The 23,421-nt window shown below is 32.3% G+C and overlaps 1 protein-coding gene and 2 non-coding genes across 3 annotated transcripts; all 3 read right to left on the bottom strand.

The window, feature by feature from the left end:
• Nucleotides 1-710: 710 nt before the first annotated feature.
• Trnai-aau (transfer RNA isoleucine (anticodon AAU)) lies at nucleotides 711-784 on the bottom strand. Its single transcript has one exon. It is a non-coding gene; the product is annotated as a tRNA-Ile (tRNA).
• Nucleotides 785-5,082: 4,298 nt separating this feature from the next.
• On the bottom strand, nucleotides 5,083-5,156 carry Trnai-aau (transfer RNA isoleucine (anticodon AAU)). Its single transcript has one exon. It is a non-coding gene; the product is annotated as a tRNA-Ile (tRNA).
• A 631-nt stretch (nucleotides 5,157-5,787) lies between these two features.
• Nucleotides 5,788-16,006, bottom strand: LOC126846555 (filaggrin-like). Its single transcript, XM_050586123.1, has 3 exons — nucleotides 15,613-16,006; nucleotides 11,093-11,460; nucleotides 5,788-7,681 (listed from the first exon to the last, which is right to left on the bottom strand). The coding sequence occupies exons 1-3, from the start codon at nucleotides 15,845-15,847 to the stop codon at nucleotides 7,010-7,012; spliced, it is 1,275 nt and encodes a 424-aa protein (XP_050442080.1). The 5' UTR covers nucleotides 15,848-16,006; the 3' UTR covers nucleotides 5,788-7,009.
• Nucleotides 16,007-23,421: the final 7,415 nt, after the last annotated feature.

Below are 23,421 nucleotides of genomic sequence, written 5' to 3'. Positions count from 1 at the left end.
TGATATTATTATGGTTTCAATTAATTATTTTCTTTATATTTTAAAACGCATTTATTTTTTAAATAATAATAAATCGATTTGGTTTCGATCATTTTAAGTGGGCCAAGTCATCAAAGGATTTGCGACGAACAATGCAATGCGCTGTGGTTTTTTATTTTGTTTTTGTATAAATAAATGTTTGTAGGTATAGGCCGGATCTTGGCTCTGCAACATCCGGCACTGCTCAGAAGTGAACGTATTTAATTTTACTTATTTATCAATAGCCTTATTTTATCAACTATTATAATTTGCCGCGAATATTTCATAAATAAAATAAATAATCTTAAATATAAACCCGTTTATAACTTAATGTAACTGATAAAAAGTACATTCAATTAAATAAAGAATGTCGTTTAGTTAAAAATATATATATTTTTTTTTGTTTAAATGTCTATTTTATATAGAATATTTACATCTATACAAAATATATGCTCAACAGTAAAAGGGTAAACAGTAAAAAAAAAATTAATAATATAGCTTGAATAACATGCAGTAGGGAAGCACTCAATGGAGCTACCTACTTTGAATTTTGAGTTAGTTTATCTAATATTTCTTTTTTGTTAGTTAAAAATATAGTCGTATAAAAATAAAATATATATTAAAACTATTGTATTGTGAATAATATTTATAAAATATATGTGTATTAAAACTAAAAAGCCAATAAAAATCGATGGCCCATGGGGGGATCGAACCCACGACCTTCGCGTTATTAGCACGACGCTCTAACCAACTGAGCTAATGGGCCAGAGTGCCTCTCGCTATGATTTTTTATACAAATAATCTTGAAACATATTATTAGCGGTAAAATATACAGCTATGTACAAGTTTCAAAAAGATTAGGCATATTAATTGTCATTAGAGTAATTACCTGCGTCAATCATGCTAATAATTATAAAATAAGAACTTTATGGACATTTCCTTTGTGTTATAAATTATAATATAGGTAGTACTTTTTGCTATGACGTTTTATACAATCAATGACAAACCCCCTTTTGCGACCTAACCTAACCTGTTTCGATTGTATAGGTGTTATTTTTAAGTGATCAAAATCGCATACAGACTCCAGAGCAAACTGGAAATTATAGTTTCAATGTGTTCATATGAGTTATGGGTGTTTTTTTAAAATAGTTTTTCCGATTTATTAAAAAAAATGTATATTCAAAATTATCAAACAAAAATATATTGAAAGTGCATAACATATCTAAAGGCCCGTATGTTTGTGTGGGCTTCAAAATGTCTTATATAATATGTGATAATATTATCTAGTAACACCATACTTTTTTACCGCTGGAGTGCACTACATATTTGATCTGTCATTAAAATACCGAATTATAACATTTTATTTTATAATTTTCTATTCTTTTTGCTTTCTAGCATAATATAGATGGATGTACTCGAAATTGTTATTATTAGAATAATTTAATTAAGCTAATATTTTATACCTTTTCCTACAAACTGTCAGGTTTTTCAACTTTATATAATACACGAGTCACGAGTCACCTGTCACGGCACACTTAAACATCCCGAAAAAAAGCCTCAGTATAGTAGTAGTCATTTTTGGAGAGTTCGTTATAGTATATATACTAGAATTAAGTCAGTATTTTATTTAGCTTTTTAGTTTTTTAAATACGATGATGTATAATAATATAAATGTCGTGATTTTATTAACTGTAGTGTTTACTAATATTGTCATGACCAATCTTGTTCATTAGAGATACTGTATGACTTATGAGATACATTATGTATTACAATAATGGCTGTTGATTATTTTATATATTTGTTTAATATTTGGATGTACCTATATGTATTACTATTTTTGTATTAAAATGTATGTTAAGTACCGATTTAATTTGTACAAAAACATTTAAACATTGCTTAAACGAATAATATACGAAATATCAACGTTATTTACACCAATGTTTTTATACTAATATTTCACCAAATGTCACCCATTTATACACTAATTTTATACCGTACAATTGTTGTTAGCTAAATAGGTTAAACACTTTACTTTTATTGCGTAGATCGCAATAAAGCTCTTTGAAACTTAAATAGTAATTTATATGTTGACTTAACTTTAAATTAAGTATAATTTTCTAAAACTTTTGAGTGGTCGAAAACCAATCTAGAGTATTTACATTTTGAGTTTCTAATGTTTAAAATTTAGAATATTTAATATTTTGAATATTAAATATGATTTCGTATCCATGACATAGCAGAAGATATTAAAATAGAAACAAAATTCATACAAACCAGATTAAAAAAAATAATATTCTAGTATTTAAAGATTGCAGTCGTTTAATTTATAGTGGTGCACCTCGTGATTGCACCACTCCCAATTACAATTGTACAAGTGATACTTAATTACTAGTTTTAAATAGGGCAATTTTAGTTCAAGTCTTATATTTATTGTGATCAAACCATAAAATTATAAAAAAAAGTAATATTATTAAAAAACAATATAAACAAGTTAAGTACAACAAAATTAGAACATGATTAAAGAGGTATAAACACAAAATAAACAAGATAAATAACAACATTTACAGAACAATATAAGCAAAATAGAACATAAAAATAGAACATGAAAGGGGTATAAACAAGCAAATTAAACAAGATAAATAACAACATTTATAGAACAGTATAAGCAAAATAGTACATGAAATAGAACATACAAATGGAACATAAAAGGGTATAAACAAGTTAAATAGCACAACATTCAAATAACAAAACAAGAAAAATAGTACGAATAAGTAAGCAAAACATGGTCATGATCAATATCAAATTGTACATTCTTGTACAGAGAAATCTGTTGGCGTCAGATTTGCGCAGCTGTTATGACGTGCTGAGGATAATGTTTCGATCAAAGAAAAAGCTTTATAATATGAAGTTGATATCATAGGTCGGCTGTGTTACAACAAAAATAGGTTAGAACTCAAAAAAACACATAACTAACAAACTCGGTGTCTTACGGTAATGACTTATGTGCGACCGTGCGTCCCTCTGCAGTTGATACTCTGCGGCGATTTCCAACACTCTCTCGTACGATGGGGGCGGCTTAGGTTTGCGCTTCTGTTTTATTTTCTCCATGACGGCTCGTATGCCACCGTCTCCTTCTTTTTCCTTCCTCGTCCGTCTCACCAGAGGAACAGTCTGACTAAGAGTTTTGGACGCTGCAGTACGCTAGAAATGTACACAATTAATTAACAACAAAATATAATAATTATCTACCTTTAAGCTATAGGTTTGGAATTGGATTCATTTACCTTGGTCCTTTTAACGGACTTGCGACGGCGGCGCTTGGCGGGAGCGACCGATTTTTTTCTCCTAGTCGAAGTTTTTCCACGACGAACGATACTTCCGGGCTCAATACTTCCGACATTGTCTTCAGAAGTCGTTTCTAAAACCGTAGGATAAAAATATTAAAAAAACCCTCTCACCAAGACCCTTAAAACGTGTCTGTCTACTTCACCTGCAATCAACTCACCGGACACCTCTTCGCCATCCTCTGCAACCGGCTCACTAGACGCCTCTTCGCCGTTCACTGCACCCGATACGTCTTGACTCGTCGACGGCTTTGTGTACGAACAAAAATAATTAATAACAAACAGTATTGTGATTTGTTTGTTTAAATATAGACGGTTACTTGGTGCACAACTTCTTCCACGATGTCCTCTCCTTGATCACCCTTGCTCGTCTTGAACATCTTCAACCGTTTCACCGGACGACCCGGATAGCTGACGGTAGCATAAGGCCATTCGGAGCTCTAGAGATGTGCAAAATGAAAGATATTAAGCAAGCTAGTGATTAATCCACATTAAGACACCGAGCCGGGATTAGATTCAATTACGTCAAGCAGTTCATCATCATAACCAGACCCACGGCGGCGTTTGGTACGGAACTTTTGTGATGTAGTCGAAGTTTCACCGACAATAATTATTTCCTCGATGCCTTCTTCCCATTCTGCTTCAGAAGAACTCTGCTCGAAATGATCCATTGTTATATTTTTTTATACAAGTTTAAGAGAAAATAATAAAGTACAATATAGTTTATACGTATTAAAAGAAAAATAATAATTATTAGAACTAGTTGGTTACGAAAATAAACAAGGTGATGACCGATGTCTATGACAACAAACATTTTTTACCCAATGCCAACCTATGCAGTTTTGTTAATTGGGACTCTCGAAAATGTATTATTTTTATATGTTTGTGTTTAAGACAGTTTTATATCGACGGAATCCCATACATATATTGTGGCCAGGTACAACGTACATTTTACCTTAACATCTAGGCGTTAAGTATGTTTTATTGCGAATATTACAAATTCCACAGTATGCATTTTTAATCAGTGTTGTAACGACAGGGACACGTGCGCCGTCTTTCAAAAACGATTTTACTAATAAAATAATAGTAATATATTATATTTTTTAAAGAAAGAATGACCAGTCAATAGAGTTATAGTGAGCAAGGTAATTAATAATATTAGGTGTCCCACAAATACATTTTTGGTTAAGCCTGTCGTTTTTAATAATATGTTTTACTGTCAACTCTTTGACCATAATACCTCTGTAGGTACCTTTTTGATTGTCTGCATTCAGTAGATCTTACACAGTTTTCGCATACAATTATATGCGATATAAACTTTTTCTTGACTCGAGTTTAAGGTTTTGTGTGGTTTTGTACAGACTCATAGTTATAGATATTAACATAATGTTGTTTATGCACTGTACACGTTGTGAAAAAGATATTTATCGTCTGTTACTGTAATAACTCACGTTAACCAAGTATTATAAACGAAATTAAACTAAAATAAAATGTAAATTGTTTATTATTGTAATATTGTAAAATAACATAAACTTAAGTTTCTTCAAAAAGAAAAACTACAAAATTTAAATTAATGTCTTATCCTTAATAAATCACCGTATATTATTTAAAATAATCAATATTGTCATAAAATAATTGTCGTTTGTAATTTAAACACAATGTGTGTCTAATGTCTTTATGAACTAATTATGCTAAAATGTAAAAAAAAGCAAAATTTAGCTGGCCCATGGGGGGATCGAACCCACGACCTTCGCGTTATTAGCACGACGCTCTAACCAACTGAGCTAATGGGCCACATGAAGAAATTATGATTTCTAACAGTTTTAGAAAATATCAGGTGAAATTGTTTTTTTTAATTGAAATATTATTAAAAATATTGCTTATAAAGGCAATCAAGTATGGTGAAAAATATATCATATAATATCTGGCCAATAATAAGGAAGAAAAAGAGCTAAAAATAATAGTTGTAAATAGACACTAATAGGAAAATAATTGCCATGTGTAATTGTATTTAATACCTACACGTTTGTTGTAATAAATAATAATAATTTAACTTATTACTTAATGCTTGAATATAAAAGTTAATAGAAGTTAGAAACCGTTACTATTTTATAACTAAAATAATTATGAGCTATCCTTTTAAAGTATTTGTATTATATTATTATACTTTACACAACAATTTTTAAACTATCTTTCATAATAATATAATATAATTATTTTCTCTTTGCATAATATGATTTCGGTATAACCTATCTATAGTTATCTTGGTCAATGGTAACTGTTACTTTTGCAAATTATTAAAGGTCAGTTAAATGATAAGTACAGAAACGTAGGTACTCAAATAATATTATTTTAAACATTTTTATTGTATTGTTTTTATTATAAATGATTATGATATAATATATTTACTATAATTGTTCTTACTAATCATATACACATACATCATACACTATAATATTATATTAATTATTTGAATACATGAATCCATAATGGCGAATATATCACATTATTTCGCTCAACACTTGGCATATTTACCAAAATATGTATTCGCAATTGATAAGTGATAGTTCAAATTTATCTAGGTTAGTTAGGATAGTTGTGTATTACTGATAATTCCATAAAAAATATATTAATTATTACAATTATAAAAACGTGTTCGTATATATTTAACACAGTATTAGTAAAAAAAATTAATATGTATAATTATATAATTTATAATAATCTACATACAATTAGAAAACAAGCAAGTTTCATATTACCAATTAAGGCTGTTATAAATATTAATTGATGTATATTTATTGAATGTAGAATTAATTAATTATTAAGCACTGTGTAAACAGTGAACTATAGTAAAAAAATAAGTACAATTTATAACATTAATGTACAAATAATAAAATATACATTCGGTGGTCTTTGTTTAGTTTGTGTTATCTGGCCGTTCTAATGATTTCCCGCTAGAATGTCTAATCTATTAATTCTTACTTATTTAATATGTCGTACATTAGCTAGTTAAAGTTAATAATTACATCTAACACTTATTACCTATCATTCGAGTGAAGTCGACCAAACGTGTTTATTGTAGAAGTGAAACCGGTCAGAGGCCATTTGGCGGTTAAAAATCTTTAATTTACTACATTATTCGGATGATTGCTAGCCCCAATAGGCAAAGCACGTTCGTTTTTCGTACAAAGGCATATTATTTAAGTCTTGCGTTGTGGCCGATACATTACGCCGTTTCGATGATTAACTGAGACGTATTATATCCGCCGGTACGAAATGAATATTTATAATAGTATTATGCCTATGTTTTTATCATAATATTACGTACACTGTGAATAAATTTCGCATTCGCGTTGAAAATCCCTATAATAACGTTTTAACTCACAAATATATTTATTATATATATAGGTATGTTTTTGAGCTTTTGTCTCGTCGTTGTTATTGGTCGTAAAATAAATTATCGGGGCTTAGTTATTTTTTCGTTCAGGGGGCCTCGAGATTATGGTAATAATGTATATTTCTACTGGATTTTATTATTTGTACTAAAAAAAAAATACCGGGCAAAATTTGTATGTCCGTCGGTTTCCGGCAATCGTGTTAAAAAAATAAAAAACACTCTAATGGTGGTAATTTGTCGTAGGTTTTTTTTAGTAGAAATCGTCGCCTCCGCCATAGTTTTCGCCGTATTTCTTGTTGTCCGAAACGGTGTCGTATTCGGCCTTGTGGTCTTGGTGCGACTTGTGGCCGGATTCGCCGCTGTGGCCCTTGTGCCCGTCGTAGTAGCCGCCCTTGTTGAACGTGCCCGACACGCCCTTGTGAGCCTCGTCGTAGCCCGCCTGGTGGTGGCCGCCCTTCTTGTGGCCGCCGTCCCGGTGCGTGAAGTCCTTGTGCTTGCCGCCGTACTTGTCGTGTTTGCCGTGTTTGTGCGCGTCCTCGTAGAAGTTCTGCTCCTTGTTGTACTCGTCCTTGTGGTACACGTTGTGGAAACCCGTCGTCTTCTGGCCCATCTTGTGCGTCTCGGTCTCGCCGAACTTGTGGCCCACCACGCCGTGCGTGCCGCTGTGGTGCTTGCCGTAGTGGTCGGCCACGTCCGAGTGGCCCGCGCTGTGCCCGGTCGCCTTGTTGAAGTGGCCCTTCAGGTCGTCGTGGCCGTACTTGCCCGCGTGGCCCTTGTCGTAATCGCGATGGCTCTTAAAACCGCTGTCGCCCTGATTGCCTTCCGAGAAGTAATGGCCCGCCTTCTGGAACGATCCGCCCGATTTCGAGTGTTTGCCCGGCGACTTGTACTCGTTGTGCGTGTACGGCGACCCGTAGTAGCCCTGCAACGTTGAAATATTTTTTTATAATTTATGTTTAACTTGTTATAACTATTGTGAGTACATTACACATAACTGTTTTTATCGAGGTCAAAATAATATATAACATACGTATATTCGAATGTTTAGTAAACCTAAATGAAGTACATTCAGTTCATAAATAAAAAAAAACAAATGTTACAGTTCTTAAAAGCGTAACGCTAGAGGTTTGTGCACAATATACGCTTTATGAACGACTTGAACTTTTCCCATTCAATAACCATTAATAAACTAATTAAGGAATTGATTTAAGAATAAGATAACGTTTCAAGACTTTAAGGGGAATATTATTGAATTTTTTTATATCTTATTCGCAGCATATATAAACAACTTTATTAACAAAATAATATAAAGTGAGCTGCCCAATAATTCGGGTTGCCAATACAACACAGCATAATAATCAATCAAATGACATACGTTTTTAAGACAAGAAAAAAATAAGTACATAATAGTAATAAAACAATTAAAAATACGCATTTTGTGTTGTCTTTTTAAATCGGCGAGCTATTTCTTGTTGCACAAGGCACATTACTCAGAAATAATTACTAATTACTATTAACCGAGACAACTAATTATTTGAGCTGAAGAGATTTATTTACTCGGGTTTAAGTTTAATTTGACATGTTTCACTTTGTTATACATACCACAACTTTATTAGTACATCCTAGTTAATAGTTTCTTATTTTTTCGACTTTGATAATCCCACAAATACTAACAATTGCGTTTAAGGTCTTTAATAAAAAAAAGGAAAATGCCGAGTTCGTCTATTTCATTTTGTTTCTCTCTATTCTTGATATCCTCTCATCTCGCCCAATGACTACTAACCATTGTGAGTTGTGACAAGAATCAGACGCGATGCCTAATTTAGAATGGATCGTCTCGTTATAACCCGTCCAGTTCATCTTGACACTTTGTGTCGTCACACGTCTGAACAGATTAGGGGTTCAAAACTTATGGTCGGACGTCAGTGTTACCAGTATAAGAGAAATATGAAACCACGGTCTACTGACGGTTTAGTGATATTGACTAACGTTGACATTGTTAATCAAACATCAATAGTATTTGTTTAATTTTTTTTTTTTTTTATTAAAACTGTATTACTCAATAGTCAATACAGCTACTGAAAGAAATATTTTGGCAGCGCCTCTTTACTAATACTTCTTTGCTGAACCCTACAACTTTTAAACCATAACAGCCGCCGCAGGACCTGGTGACAAGACGAAGTGGACGTTTTATTAAAACAAATAGAGATAACCTACTTGAATTTACAGCGACGCGTCCAACTCTTATAATATAAGTATTCAATATTCATGGATAATAAAAAAATGTACAGGCCGTGTCTATATTAGCAAAATAAGGGGTCGCACGCCGGAATGGGAAAGAGAGAAAGAGAGTTAATATTCCATAGAAGTATGTATGTCTCTTTCTGGTAAGGGGTTATCTATAGGTATATTCTCAGGCGATAAGCTTGATGGCATCCATTGTTTTATTATCTATAAATACAATAGTGAGCTTTATAATATGTTTCGCGCTTGTAACCGCGTACGTTTTTAATATATATTATGTATTTAGGTATAGACGATATGAGGTAGGCTACTTGAGGTGGGTGTTTTTTTTTTTTATACGAGACCATGATGAAAAATAGTCGACGTTCATAAATCACGGGCGTTTCGTTCTGTCGTTTCTTTAGGTAAACTTATTTCCCGAAGACGACCGGACGAGAAACAAATGGCGTAAAAATGTAAAAGCGTTAAAATATGTACAATGCTTTGGAAATAATAATAAATATATGCGTGCACGGTTGGGGAGATATAGCAGAAGTCGTAAATCATAAAAACGACGAGTGTACCCGCGTATTATATGCCAAATGGTCTCTCTAGTCGCATTCCCAGTGCCCGGGGAAGACGCACCGAGTGAAAATGTCTTGTTTCTATTTTCCACCGAGTGCAACATGCCGATAAGTAAATTATTTCAATAGAACCGCCTCATGAAATTATTTCACCGCCTTAAAAATAATAAAAATACACTTAAATCGCCATTGTCCGCGTTTAATATAATGTTAGTGTCTACCTGATTGATTTAAAAAGCCCTCTCCTGTTTATTGGGGAGGCGATATTATTATTATTTTTTGAAATACTTTAATTCATACGGTGAACACTATTATTATATTATACATTGAAATTGACACTTTGTCTCGTCGGACACTTCTAGGCTTATTAATATTATTAGATTACAAAATATTTTGAATTGACTTGACAGCTCTTTGTATTTTTTTATTCGAGTCATTTTAATAAAACATTTTTTCTTTGTAATGTAATAAAGAAAAACTATATATTTTCTTTAAAGTGCGTTTCAATGTGTCTAAAACGAAATTATTAACGTTTTGATAAACTACATTTTTAAAATTTGTACTGGCGTTGCAAATCGGGGAAAACTCAGTATTTGTAAATATTATCAGTTTTCACTTAGTAATTTTATTGTTCCTTCGTTAGAATATTATAATAATATAATTTTATTAAACTTAAATTTAAATGTATACTGTAAATAGCCAACACTATTAATATAACAACCGGGCACATTAGTTTACGCGCATTTCTGGATTTGATTGTGTTAATACTATTTTGAAAACCTAAAAATTTAACGTCAATATACGGGCGTTGTCTATCTAATAATAATTAAATTATGGTTTAATGTACTTAAATATATTATGTTTTAATATTTTATGAAAACATGTAACTAATTACAATTATAAAAACCGATTGAAATGTTTAAACTATATGTTTTTATGCACTGTAGAGGCGGAAAGTTTTGTTTATGAAAGCTACAAAACTATTGTTTTTGACTGTTAACGGCAGCTATTAACTACCATCTATTGACTTATAAATATTTTTACAGTTGTAAATAATAATGATGCCTCGGTTCAAAACTGCAACAACATTTTCAAATACCAGTAATGTATGTTCATGAACGTAATCTAATATATCTATATTTACTGTTTATTTAAATTTAGTACCACACGTTTGTATATTTATGTAAACCATTTTTTTTCAAATCACTATACTTGAAAAAAGGTTGTTTGGGTTATTGCAGTTTTGAACCGGGGGAGTCGAGTTATAATACAATTAGTTTCACGAAAAGAATCATTGACCAAAACAATTAATAAATTCCCCATGATTTCATGTTATGTATTTATTTTTTATTGTTATTGTATAGAGCTCGATTGAATTTTGAAACTTAATAAAATTTGGTTTCGGGTATTGGGATTCTTAGGGATGCCTCGGATTTAGAGCCACTTAGTCCATATTTTTTTGTAATCAAAGCGACTTATCTCGACCAACCGGGACATTTTAATGGGTCTGGACAAGTGCTACTGACCTGGTCTTCTAGTCCTCCCTGTCCCAGGTCGCCTTTCAAGCCTCCTCCTCCGCCGCCGTTACCCGACACGTCATGGTGATATTTGTACGGTGCACTGTCGTGGTCAATGCCGTAGCTCGTGCCACCGCTGCTGTGTTCGTATTCTTGCTCTTTGCTATAGTCATAATCTTGGCCGTCCACGAAATCCGCGATATCGTCCATGTCGCCCATTTCGAACTTAAATCCCAAATCGTCGTCGTGCATTTGCGCGAACGGCTTACCGTAACCTCTACTGCCGTACCCGTCTTTGCCGGGAGCGTACCGGTCTTCTTGGCCCACGACCGGCATGTAGTCTGGCGCCCCGTGAAACCCATTCTCTCTTTTGAAATCTGAAAAATCAGAAAAAGCAGTTATCAACCGTATTGTATGTGCAATGTACAAGTTGTCCCCAGTAAAATATTATTATTTATTGGATGGATTTTGGACTGCGCACGACAACCATACTTCAATTATCCATATTCTCTACACGAATATACATATACATCTGTGTCTTAACTTAAAACTAACCGATTAATAATAATTCAACAAAAAATCTAGTTCAGCGTGGCCGGGACACAGTGGAGACGGAGCATATTGGTTCGGAGGAGATCACAGGTCTACAAGAATTGAAAATGATAAAATCGTTGATCAAATAAACGTTTCGATGCGAATCTGTAGACGGTAGAAGTACAAGTATCGATTAAAAACATTGAAAATAGTGTGCTTAAATTTTTATTCTTAGTATTTCTTCGGTGGATACGACTGGAGTTGAACGTTTGTTCATAATAGCCGGTTGCTGCTGTTTCCCATTTAATGTAATAATTAACAACACAATGAAAATATAATATTTTAGATAAATACCAGTTGGCTGTTGCTAATAGAATTATAATAATACTACGATCAAAGTGTTACTTGCCACTTTCTTAGGAGGTATTTTAATTGAAAAAAAAAAAGCTTGACAACGGATTATTGAGAAAATTGCATATACGTTATAGCCTCACTCTAGATTCACTTCCAGTACAAATTTTATTCGAATAAAAGTAATAATTATACTCATAAATAACGTTATTTCAATTTCGGCGACCGATTCTATGATGCGAGATTTCCGCCGTCAACAGAGAATACCCTCGTCATGGTTTACCGTCAGCCCGTTCATAAAAAACAAAGACGGGTATACACCAGTGTCGACGACGGAAATCCCGCATAAAACCGGTCGCCGTTGTTGTGTATAGCACCGTTTATTTGTAAATTTAAAAATTTTTAAACGGTATGTGGTAAACTTTTTTTTCGGCTACATATTTTGGTATTGCTCGTGTGTTGTACTCGCCATACGATTCGAGACGGTTTCGTCAAATTTATACGGCTCTCACGGTGTTGCGGGCGGTTCACTGTGACCGAAATGTAATGTATACACATATACACTTTTTATAAGTGTATAATATATTATACAGTAGGTGGATACATATAATTGAGGAAAATCGCTAAACGCACTTTGCGACACACTGCGAACGACCGCTAATAGCTCGGATAGTGCCACTTATCCGGCCGGTACTGCGTGTACGCGTGGAATAATAACATAATGATTTTTACTCCGGATTAACAATACAATAATTTGCTTACTACACTAACATATAAACACACATAATATATATTACACATGTGTTATATTATTATTACCGACCACCACCCGGTGTACAAATAGCACAGCCTGTCAGGTCGTAATGATAACGACAACAGTGTTATACCTATTGTTTGACGAGGGCTGTGATAGATTTTGTAAAATTGTGACTGAAATTCGTTTAGATTTAGCCAATACGGCCTGTATAGAAACCGGCAAGAATGTCTTATAACGTACATGCCTTCAAGTTTCGATAATTATATGGTTGCCATATTATAACATTGTTTATATTATACCTACGCATTATTATTGTTAATATGTCGCGGCAGGGTGATAATAACGCCAGTGAACAAACCGCAGGGTTGAATGTTGTACAAAGTCTTCAGGGGATAAATAACGATGGGTTGTAATTTTGCTGTTAACCGTTCATTCACCCGCGAAGCCACTCTGTGGCAAGTTTAAAGTAAGCTATTTCGGCGGAAAGGTTTATTGATGACTTCAAAACAAAAACCCGGTGTACCTGTCTACATCAGCCACGTTGTTGTTATTCGCAACAAAACATACCGGTTATGTAGATTCGCCAAATGACCTTTTATTTGTAATAGGATTGCGCCAATAATTGCATTATTAATTATAAAAAGTAATTTTATTTGGGGAAGCTGAGCAACGAAACAAATAGTAGTAAATTAAGGAAAAATAAAGAACCAATAGCAGACACTACAGGTATGGTACGTTTCGTTCGCATCAACGATAATCGATTCGGGTCACCCGTGCTGCGAAACCACCCTAAAACACCGTCTGGTTTCCCGTGGACCCAAGGCCCAGGTGTTAGGTGAACCGAGACATATTTTCAAGTTCAACCGGTGATAACAATAATTCGCGACAAATAATTGATCCTCTTCATATTGTAATAAAAATTGCTAACGACATGGATGTACAACAAAACACTAATAATCAAGCGTGAAACGATGTCGCCCGTTTCTTGTACATTGAACCGATTTCAAATTTTTTACATAATACTATGTGATATAACGTACCAAATGCTTATTTAAATGTGCCGAGTACAAAAGTTCAACATTTCGGAAATGTAAAAAACTTTATTTCAATATTTTACACTTTTTTTAATTAATCTATAAATAAGTATCTACTTTTTCCGACGTTGAATACAAAATTAAATTCAAGGGAAAAATTGTGTTATTAACTTGCAGTTTACAGTGTGTTTGTTTAACCATAAAATATATGTAACAAAAAAACAATCAAGAAAAGTCAATAGTATGAATGATAAAAACTTCTAATTATGACAACTATGACAAATCAATAATGAAGCGAAATTTAAGTTACCGTACAACTAATTCCGTCTTGCCAGTAAAGAATGTGTTTATTAAAAAGTTTAAAAATAAAACCAAAATACGTGATTAAACGTATCCTCTTAATACGTCCGGATAAGCCAATGATTTTTTTACTGTTCACAAGAATTACCAACCGATTCAGATAGTTGTACTGAATTGATAATGAATTTATTTCAATAAAATATATTTCTTTAGCAATTTGCCAGCCAAGATCAATAAAAAAGGGGAAAAAACGACAGAAATTAAGTTATCTCATTCCTATCGTTGTCTGGTATTTTGCGAGTCACGCAAATAATAAAATCATTTGTTTGCGCTATTCAAATGAATCTTGATTTGACAACGGCAGTCTTTTTTTTTTCAAACTAAAAACATCTATAAAAAGTGGAAAGTTTACATATTTATTTCCCGTCTGTCTGCAAAAAAAAGTACGGTCAGAATTTTTAATAAATTAAACTTGCATAAATTGAACTAAAAACAAAAAAAGTAAAATAACAGTAACGGTTGCCTTATGAAAAATACCGATCATGATTTCAATTTAAATTGTTTTAGTTTTCGATATACTTCAAACGCGTGGAATGAATTTAAGTTTGGTTCGGTTGTTTTAAGTTTTTAAAGATTTGCGAAGTCATATATTAGATTACAAGTATCTAATAAATTATGGTCACTATAGCTCAGTCTCATTTGGATTTTATGCAATACACAATGTCTTTTGTCTGTTGAAATAAAAATGTGTTCGACACATTGTGAAACATCTGTTAAATTTTATCTAGTCGAATGATTTAGAGATTTGTACTGATTGTACATAGAATGAGTCATTCTGGATCATAGTGTATAATATAGGAAATGGATAGTATACAGTTGTTATACAAATTTCTTATTGTCCCTTGTACTAATTGGCTATAGTTTTGCAAAAAAAAAAATCAAATCAATGATAAAATTGGTAAACATATAATAATAATAGTAACATTGCGGATGTCGACACTTCTAAGTTTTTAATTATCTCATTGAGAACATCATTACAATAGCAATTACAGTGTTCCATTGCAAATCGCACTAAACTATTACAAAATAATACTTATATTAATAATATTTGGAAAGTGTTAATTCAACACTGTCATGTCTTTAAATTTGGTATGCAAATGTCTTTTTTTTTCCCTTTTTAAGGAAATTTAAGTCATATATTTTGTGGTTATTAATATTACAATCGAACGATTGAATCGTCAATCCTTACAAATAAAATATAGTAGATGCAATTTTACTACTAATAAATGCACCTAACCTTGATAATTCAAGAAGACAAAATTGCACAAACCAAATCATTTCGGTTATGGTATATTGATTTTAATTAAAAAAAAAAGAAGGAAGTATTATGTAAATGATTTACAGTAGCGCAATAGATATATACATTAATAATAATATGATATTTTTGCGATAATTAAACTATTTAATTTAATTCTTTGTCGGTCATAATGCTCTTAAGACTCAAAAACATCAAACGAATGCAATGTTTTTTTTTTTCGTCAACTCATACTCACTTTCTAACATGTCGTTGAACTTTTGATCGTTGCCTTCGCCCAGTTTAATGAAAACCGGAGGATTTTGACCGTCCGTTCTGTATATGTATCCCGAACCTACCGCCGCTTCTGCCTCTCTCCGGTGTCGCACGTGTTCATCCAAGTTGAATCCTTTACTTCTGCCACACATTGCCACCGCAACCGTTGCCGCGAACGTCATGGCGGACACGACCGCCGATCGGTTCATCGTTGCCATTGTGATTGTATTTGAAAAAACGACAACACGAATTAGCTTATAATATAACACGGCGATTTAAGTAATATCGGACAGAGTCACTGTTGTTGCGAGAATGTAAGCATATAAAAAAAAAATAAAGAAGAAAAATCGATAAAGATGATTTTTCACGATCCACGAATCAACCCCGTGTGTTTGATCGACGCGCTGGACTGGAGTATATAAAGCGGCCCGCCCACTCCTTGGCGTGGTAGCGGCCACCAGGTGGGGGATCGCACCGAAGGATCCTTGAAATTTCCGGGCTGATCGATTCGAAATGTTTTTATGGATGTGTTTTTGAACAGGAAAACAAATCTAAATCCCCACCCCCCTCCCTACATCCCCGTTTGAACGTCGAACAATAATCATTATGGATATAGCGCATTGTGTGTGTGTGTGTGTTTAAAATAATGTTATTAAAAACACTATTAACACAGTGCGTGTCTTTCGCAACCAGATGATTCCAATAATAATAATATTATAGTCTGCAACCTTGAATTCGCGACGGTCTAGATTTTCCGAATAATGTTACCTCATGCAGCGAGTACAGTAAACTCTAGATGACGTTTGTGGACGCGACTGTTGACACAAAAATAATGTAATACCTACGGCGTTGGCTGTGTAAAAGTCTTCTTCTAGTTTACTCACTTGCCACCATTCCGCAACTGTTTCCATAAACGTGACTATATATAGGTTACAAACTTTGACGATAAATTTGAAACTCTGCGTTTGATATCAAATTTAAAAAACCATAACGGCGATACTTTTTAACACCACTAATCCATGATCATCATAGATCATTGCGGTTTAAGGTTTCACCCATAAGCCCCCCCAACCGTCAGTTTATTTTGTCTCGGCAATAGTAAACCACTATAGATAAATACCTATTATTTCTTCACACTGTTTACTAAACAAAGTGGTGAGATATTCTTTTATACCTAACCGTAAGCTTTAGTGCTTCGGTTGATTTTACAATTATTGGAATGACATTTTTGCCAAGACGAAGTCAGCGCCCAAGGCCAAGAAATCCACGGCGGTATACCCGACACCACCGTCATGATAATTGCCGCTGAAGAAGACATAAGCGACCGTGGCGTAGCGTACCGACGCCTCTTTTCAAATTGGTTGCCAAGGCCAGTAAGAAGAAGACAAAACCTGCTCAAAAAAATATGGCCGACGCCAAAAAATAGTACCTGAAGCGGCTTGGAAAAAGAAGAGCACAACGTCGAAGGAATGTGGCTTTGTTGCCAAGAAGGTGATGAAGAGACGTTGCGTCGGCGTCTAAACAAAATCCAAGAAGTCTCTTGCCAAACCCCAGTCAATTGACCACCATCAATCACTCGCCAAAGAGTTAATAACATGTTTGTTCGATTTTAAAAACATTATAATAGCCCCGGTCCGTTTTTTTATCGAAAACATACCTTGCGGAAAAAGTTTCAGTTTACTTAAAGCCCAACGGCTAAAATTATTAACATGGAACATGCTTTAGCTTGCTGACTCCTGAATGGTAATTATTTCTGATCTATAATCCCCTTGTGATTTATGACGATAGTATAGTCTTAATTATACGTTCTGGCCAAAACGTTTGCATGACGACGACGACTCGTTATATTGTACGTTAAAAGTAGATGTGCTACTTTCGTGTCTGTTATTTTGTGTCGTTTTCAAACTGAGAGGCCATGGCTAAGCATCTGCTTTACATAGAGAATCTATAATAAGATTTTATTAAGATTTTGATTGAAAATATTTTGTTCTTATATGAGTTTTGACTAATTATTTCCTAATGACAAGTAAAAAATTTATCAAATCGATAACTTTTAATTTATAAATCGTAGCTACTTAATTCATTTTGTACCATCGTATTTAATGCAATCATGAATGTATTATTTTTACCCAATATCATTTTTTATCATCTGTAAAATATTATTATGGACTTATAAATGTCTTCGAACAACACAATAACTAAAATAGTTGGTGTAATATGTACGTTTATTTACGGAAGTTTGAATTATATGCTTAATTTTGTTTTTATTGACTGAAAATGTATTTGATCTGTTGACGCTGCAACAGACACTATTTGCCGTTCGACAGCATGAGTCACATTCACAAGTGCGAGTATTATAATTTTACAGCATTTCATTAGACCAGACTAGAAGATGGTTTTTTTGTTTTACCGTTGTTTTTCAAACTTTTTTTTATACCTATTCAAACTAAAAACCGTTTTACAAAAACACCCTTTGAATTAAATAGACGTGGAGCTCATTTCGATTTTCAAACGCACAATATCAACACATACCCAAACGTATTTTATTTTGAGTGTAAATTCATTTTAGTCAGGCGTGACCGTGATAAAATTCAGCCAAACCGTGCATGACATGGATATACGGCATCTTGTCGAAATCGTTAATCAGTCCACAAGTGTTGGACATAATAATATCACAGCACAGATCCGTTCATTTTATAATAATATTATGTTTTGTCCATTTTCGTATTAGTTCGAAACACTTTTGTGCTGTACCGCGTTGTACATGTTTTCCTATAGCGCACCCATTATTATTTATTAACCAATGCCAACGACGGATTAACAAATATAAGTGCAATAATATATAATAACAACGTTACACGTTAGTCAATACAATATAGATATACAAAGTATTATATCTATTTATATGTATACACATACAAATTATTATGTATACACATTTTTTTTATACAGAAAACGTCAATTGGCATTATGCGTTTCTAATACATTAATTGTATCTAGCGTGGTACCTAGTTATCTAGATATTGAATTTGCTACTTTTTTTTCAGAAAATCAATGAAAAAGATACAAAATATGAATGAGTTATAAAATGTATATAACTTGGCATTTTCTAACAACTGTAACCTATAGCTTAGTCGAAAAGGGACTACTACGCTGAGCAACGCGTTTCAAGGAAGCAGTTAAATACATTAACGCAAAATACTGTTAATTTCAAAGTGTAATAATTTAAATTTCATCGTCATGAGTAATCTAATGACGGGAAAACTGAAAATAATAATAAGACGCCCGTGTTTCTAACGTAGGGAAAAGGCATGCTACCGATTTTATTTTTGTATGGACCACAAACTATAACGTTGTGTGGAAAATTAGAATTGCAATATATTTTTATCAATCATAATAATTTTAATTCAAATATAGACGGCGGGCGTGTTGATCGTTTTTTTCGCCAAGGCTTTTTAAGATAAAAATGATTTTGGAAGGGCGGACTAACAATTTAAATATAAATGAGATATTCATGAAAATTTGTGTCGTGCAGTGCTCTAATAACAACAATAATAAGGAAAAATAATTATATTTTTTACATCAATATAAAGAATAAACTAATCTCAGATACGTAAAAGAACGAACAACACGTAAAGCGTGCATAATGAGACGCCTTAAAATATAAATTTAAACATATGAACTAGGTTAATATGGTTGGTTGCTCATGAGAGTTTTTTTTAAATTTATTTAAACCTTGAACTAACAGAAATGTTTTTTTTACTTTTGCTAAATTATAATAATAATAATAATAATACCAAAGAAAATAATTCCAATAAAGTCTGTGTTAATATATAAAAAAAACTTTTGCTATTAACTTTATTTTGTATTTCTATTATTTTAATTATCACGAATCATTAAGTATGGGGAGTTTTTGAATGTCTTAAGTATCAAGATATACATTATGGACAACCCATAGTGAAGTCGTCGAGAAACATCATCTCATGGTGGCACTGCGTTGAGCATTCAAGGCCTCTTAGTTACAACAAATTTAGTTTAGATACAAAAGTTTTTTTTTGATTTATGAAATTAATAGGAATTAGGACTAGGTGGTTATAGCATAAAAATTCTCCTCAAAATTTGGAATTTAAAAACTCAATTTTGGTAAAAAATTATATTAACAATTACTGTTATTTATTGTTCATCAATATTATATTGTATTCTGCGACAATTTAAAATTAAATTTAGGGAAAAGAGGCCAGGGTAAAATGTTTTTATCTCACTGCATGATTGTAATACACATTTTGTTCAGGCCACGACGGTCTGGGCCAATAACAACAAACTTTACCAGAAACACAAATTATATCTTCTATTCCCCAACTATATGTTAGGCTATGTTTAATATACCCATTTACATACTTATTTGTTTAATGTATAAAAAGAACTGTTAAAATTGCATATTTAATATTATATTTATTTTCCTGGTTTATTTTTTAGTTGATTTTATTCAAGAACGAAATCATTATTCATCATTGGAGGCATTCATTTTACATACCATAAAACCATTCTGAATATTCATAAAACAAAGTTGTTGTATTCTTTTGTTACGCGAACACAGTATTGTTTTTTGTTTGTATAGATTATGCAGGTGAACACCTGTTTTAACATCAGTTTCTCACTGTCATTGTGGACTTATTGTAGACTGTTTTCTTAGGCAGTGCAATCGCACTGTTTAGTTAGAGCAGACAAATGGACAGAGTATAATACTTTTAACTGATAATCTATATAAAAAATAATAACAGTTTTTACCTAAAACTATAGCTAAATAAATATGTAATACAAAGCTTTGAAAATTAACTATAGTCTATACGTAGTATGTTTTAAAACGAAGTTGACGCCGTTTTACATTTGAATACTAATAACAAATGAGCCCTAAAATTATACACATAAGCCTTTTTCATAACCTTGTTTGGCTCTCTGAACTTAAATTATTATAAATGTATGCGCCAGAATAATTTATATACTAATTATTTTTCTGTAGTCTTTAAGTAGACAATGGTATAAATTGTATTCGCAAAAAGACTTTTAAGTATTTTATTCTTATTATTTAAATGATTTGATATTACTACTGTATGTTGTAAGTGTAAGACAACAATTCTTATATACACAATACATGTCAGTATGTACAATTATGAAACTAAACATTTAAACGATCAATTGTATGCATAATATATCTAATTTTTTTATCCGGACTTATAATTTAAACAATATGAATTTTGATAAAACTTAAATTTTTGTTTTTCTTACATTCAGTAGTAACGATAATCAAACTGAACAAATGAACGATTAATTTGTGGAATCAATTGTGCATAATACACATCTATGTAATCTTCAAATATACATAAGATATTTTCTAAAAAAAAAAGAATACAAAAAATAAATCGAAATATAATTTATTACGACGATACAGTTATTGTGCTGAGAGGTTTAAATAACAATTGGGTTACACGTTTTTGTTAGAATTACAGCAGTGTTCCATCTATTTTAAGGTATTGAATTGTATGGGATAAAATAATATTCACGTAAACATAATGATAAAAATTAAAAACTTGATTTTTTTTTATTCGAGATGAGTAGCTAGAATAAACGAATGCATAGCTGCAAAATTAATATTGTCAAACAAACGAGATTCCCTTAAGTATTGATAAAAAGTTTCCATGTGCATTAAATACAATTTGGTTATAGATGTCAATTCTGCTCTGGGATCAGGAATGACAGATAAATTGACATGCAGATTTTCTTCTAGGCAAAATTTGTTCAATTTTTTGAACAGGTCGGTGCGAGCAAATTTGTTTAGCTTTAACGGTTCAAATCGTATAGGCCGTCCATATCTCTTACTAATTTTTATCTCTTCTTCTTTAACAAATGTAATTAATGGTCTACCCATTTTGTTGTCATTAATTTTAGTACATATCGTACTCAAAACGCCATTAGGCATTGCAAAGAAACCTATAATACTATCTAATAACCGTTTTAAGGTTCTTTTCGTGTATTTGTACTTCATGCTATTACATCGTCGTGTCATATGTTTTAGAGACCTGCGTGTCATGCGTAAGATAATCAATGTAATGGTGTCAAAAAACATGATTTGATACTCTTTAATCCATTTCAAGCTAAATTTTGCTATTGCTACAGCGGAGTTGGTGTGGGCCATTTCGAGTTGTTTCTGTAGTTTTAAGCGGATTATATCTATGTGAACGCCAACGTCGAAATTGGTGTTTAAGCTATTCGTGAATTTTCTGTCTATTACCACGTCGTTGAGAAACAAACGGTCCACTGAATACATTTCCTTATTCTCTATCACGAAACCATAGTTAGTGTTTTCATCCAGGAGCGCTTGGATGGACTTGCAGTTCTCGACGACTAACTGTTCCACAAGGTCGAGGCATTCGAGTTCACTTTCCGGACTTTGGCATTCATCAAAATTATAAAATGCCAAATCCGTTTGTTCAAACTTATTGTGTTCTTCGCATTCCAAAATCTTTTCGAATTCATTAGTCTCATAATGGCATGTGTATGAATATAATAAACTTCATTCTTTGTGTCGAGGTTTACGGCCTTATTTAAAGAATCGATGATATTTTCTAACCTGTTTAGGTAGAAATTGACCTGCCAAAGTACATTTAAAGTCTTATCGCCATTTTCGTGTAATGTACCGACCATGTACACAGCATGTTCTTTGTATTTTGTAATAATATCAATTATTCGAGATTTCAACGAAAAACGAAACAAATTTTTAGTTAAATTAAAATGATGTAACGCGCTTAATGTGTATCCACATTTAAGTCGCATTACCTTATTGTCCAACAATTTTCTTACGCCTTGTTCACCATGACCTAATAGTTGATATTCTGTATACAAAGTTTCGTCTGGATATCCTGTATTGATATTCTGCTTGGTCATCATAATTTTTACTATGTCCGAATTATGGAATGCGTTGGAATTATTTATATGAACAACAATAATTAACGTAAATAGAGTTACGCAGAGTTTGTTTGAAAACATTTTATCCATATCCATCAGAGCAGTTGAACTTGGTTGCATGTACGTTATGTTGTAGATGTTATAATTTTTTTATCTTAAGCAGACCTAGTTTTTGTATAGATGGATTCACTAACTGAAATTAAAATAATAAATAGCGCGCAAATGGATAAAAAATTTTCCTCGTATTTTAACTACAAAAATGATTGCACCATTTTAAAATAAACACTAAAGATTTGTTGTTTTGTTTGTTTGTTTGCTATGCTTAAGTATATGTTTTAAACATCTGCAATAAGGTTTACGTTAAATTTTTAATATGTATTTCTACAAATTATTATTTTACAATTTTTAATATTTAATACATGTTTTAAAAAATTCGTTCTAAGAAGTAAATACTTACTGTAGTAGATTAATAAAATTCGGTACTTGTGCGGGCAATGCGTAGGTATAAAAAGTCTAATAAAACATTTAGCTCAATGTGACTGTTTTTTTTATATTTTTGACAAATCAAATTTTTAACATTAAAATGTTTGACTTTGATTTTTTGGAATGATGTTAACCTATTTGATGTCAAACTAAATTGTACTTGCCACTTGATTTTTTAAAATTAATATACTATATGGTATTCTATAAAACAAAAAAAAATCCATAGTTGAAATAACTAAATAAATAGTTGGCCTGATAAACATTTAGTTGGCCAAACTAAATGAATAGGTGCTTTAACGAAAAAAATATTTGACCCAACTATTTATTTGGTTACCTATTCCGACTA

Source organism: Adelges cooleyi, unplaced genomic scaffold (assembly GCF_023614345.1).
Source record: "Adelges cooleyi isolate 19-005CV unplaced genomic scaffold, UGA_ACOO_1.1 ACOO_flye_CR_arks_rails_tigmint_CR_PRNA_9, whole genome shotgun sequence".
Taxonomy (NCBI): domain Eukaryota; kingdom Metazoa; phylum Arthropoda; class Insecta; order Hemiptera; family Adelgidae; genus Adelges; species Adelges cooleyi.
The sequence above is the reverse complement of the archived record's forward strand: the minus strand, read 5'-3'. Positions and strand labels throughout refer to the sequence as shown.

Excerpts from the sequence above, each read along its gene's own strand:
- LOC126846555 (XM_050586123.1), bottom strand. The coding sequence starts at position 15,847 with ATGGCAACGATGAACCGATCGGCGGTCGTGTCCGCCATGACGTTCGCG. Across the intron at positions 11,461-15,612 it reads GTTCAACGACATGTTAGAAA|ATTTCAAAAGAGAGAATGGG; the intron begins GTGAGTATGAGT and ends CTGATTTTTCAG. Across the intron at positions 7,682-11,092 it reads AGGGAGGACTAGAAGACCAG|GGCTACTACGGGTCGCCGTA; the intron begins GTCAGTAGCACT and ends TCAACGTTGCAG.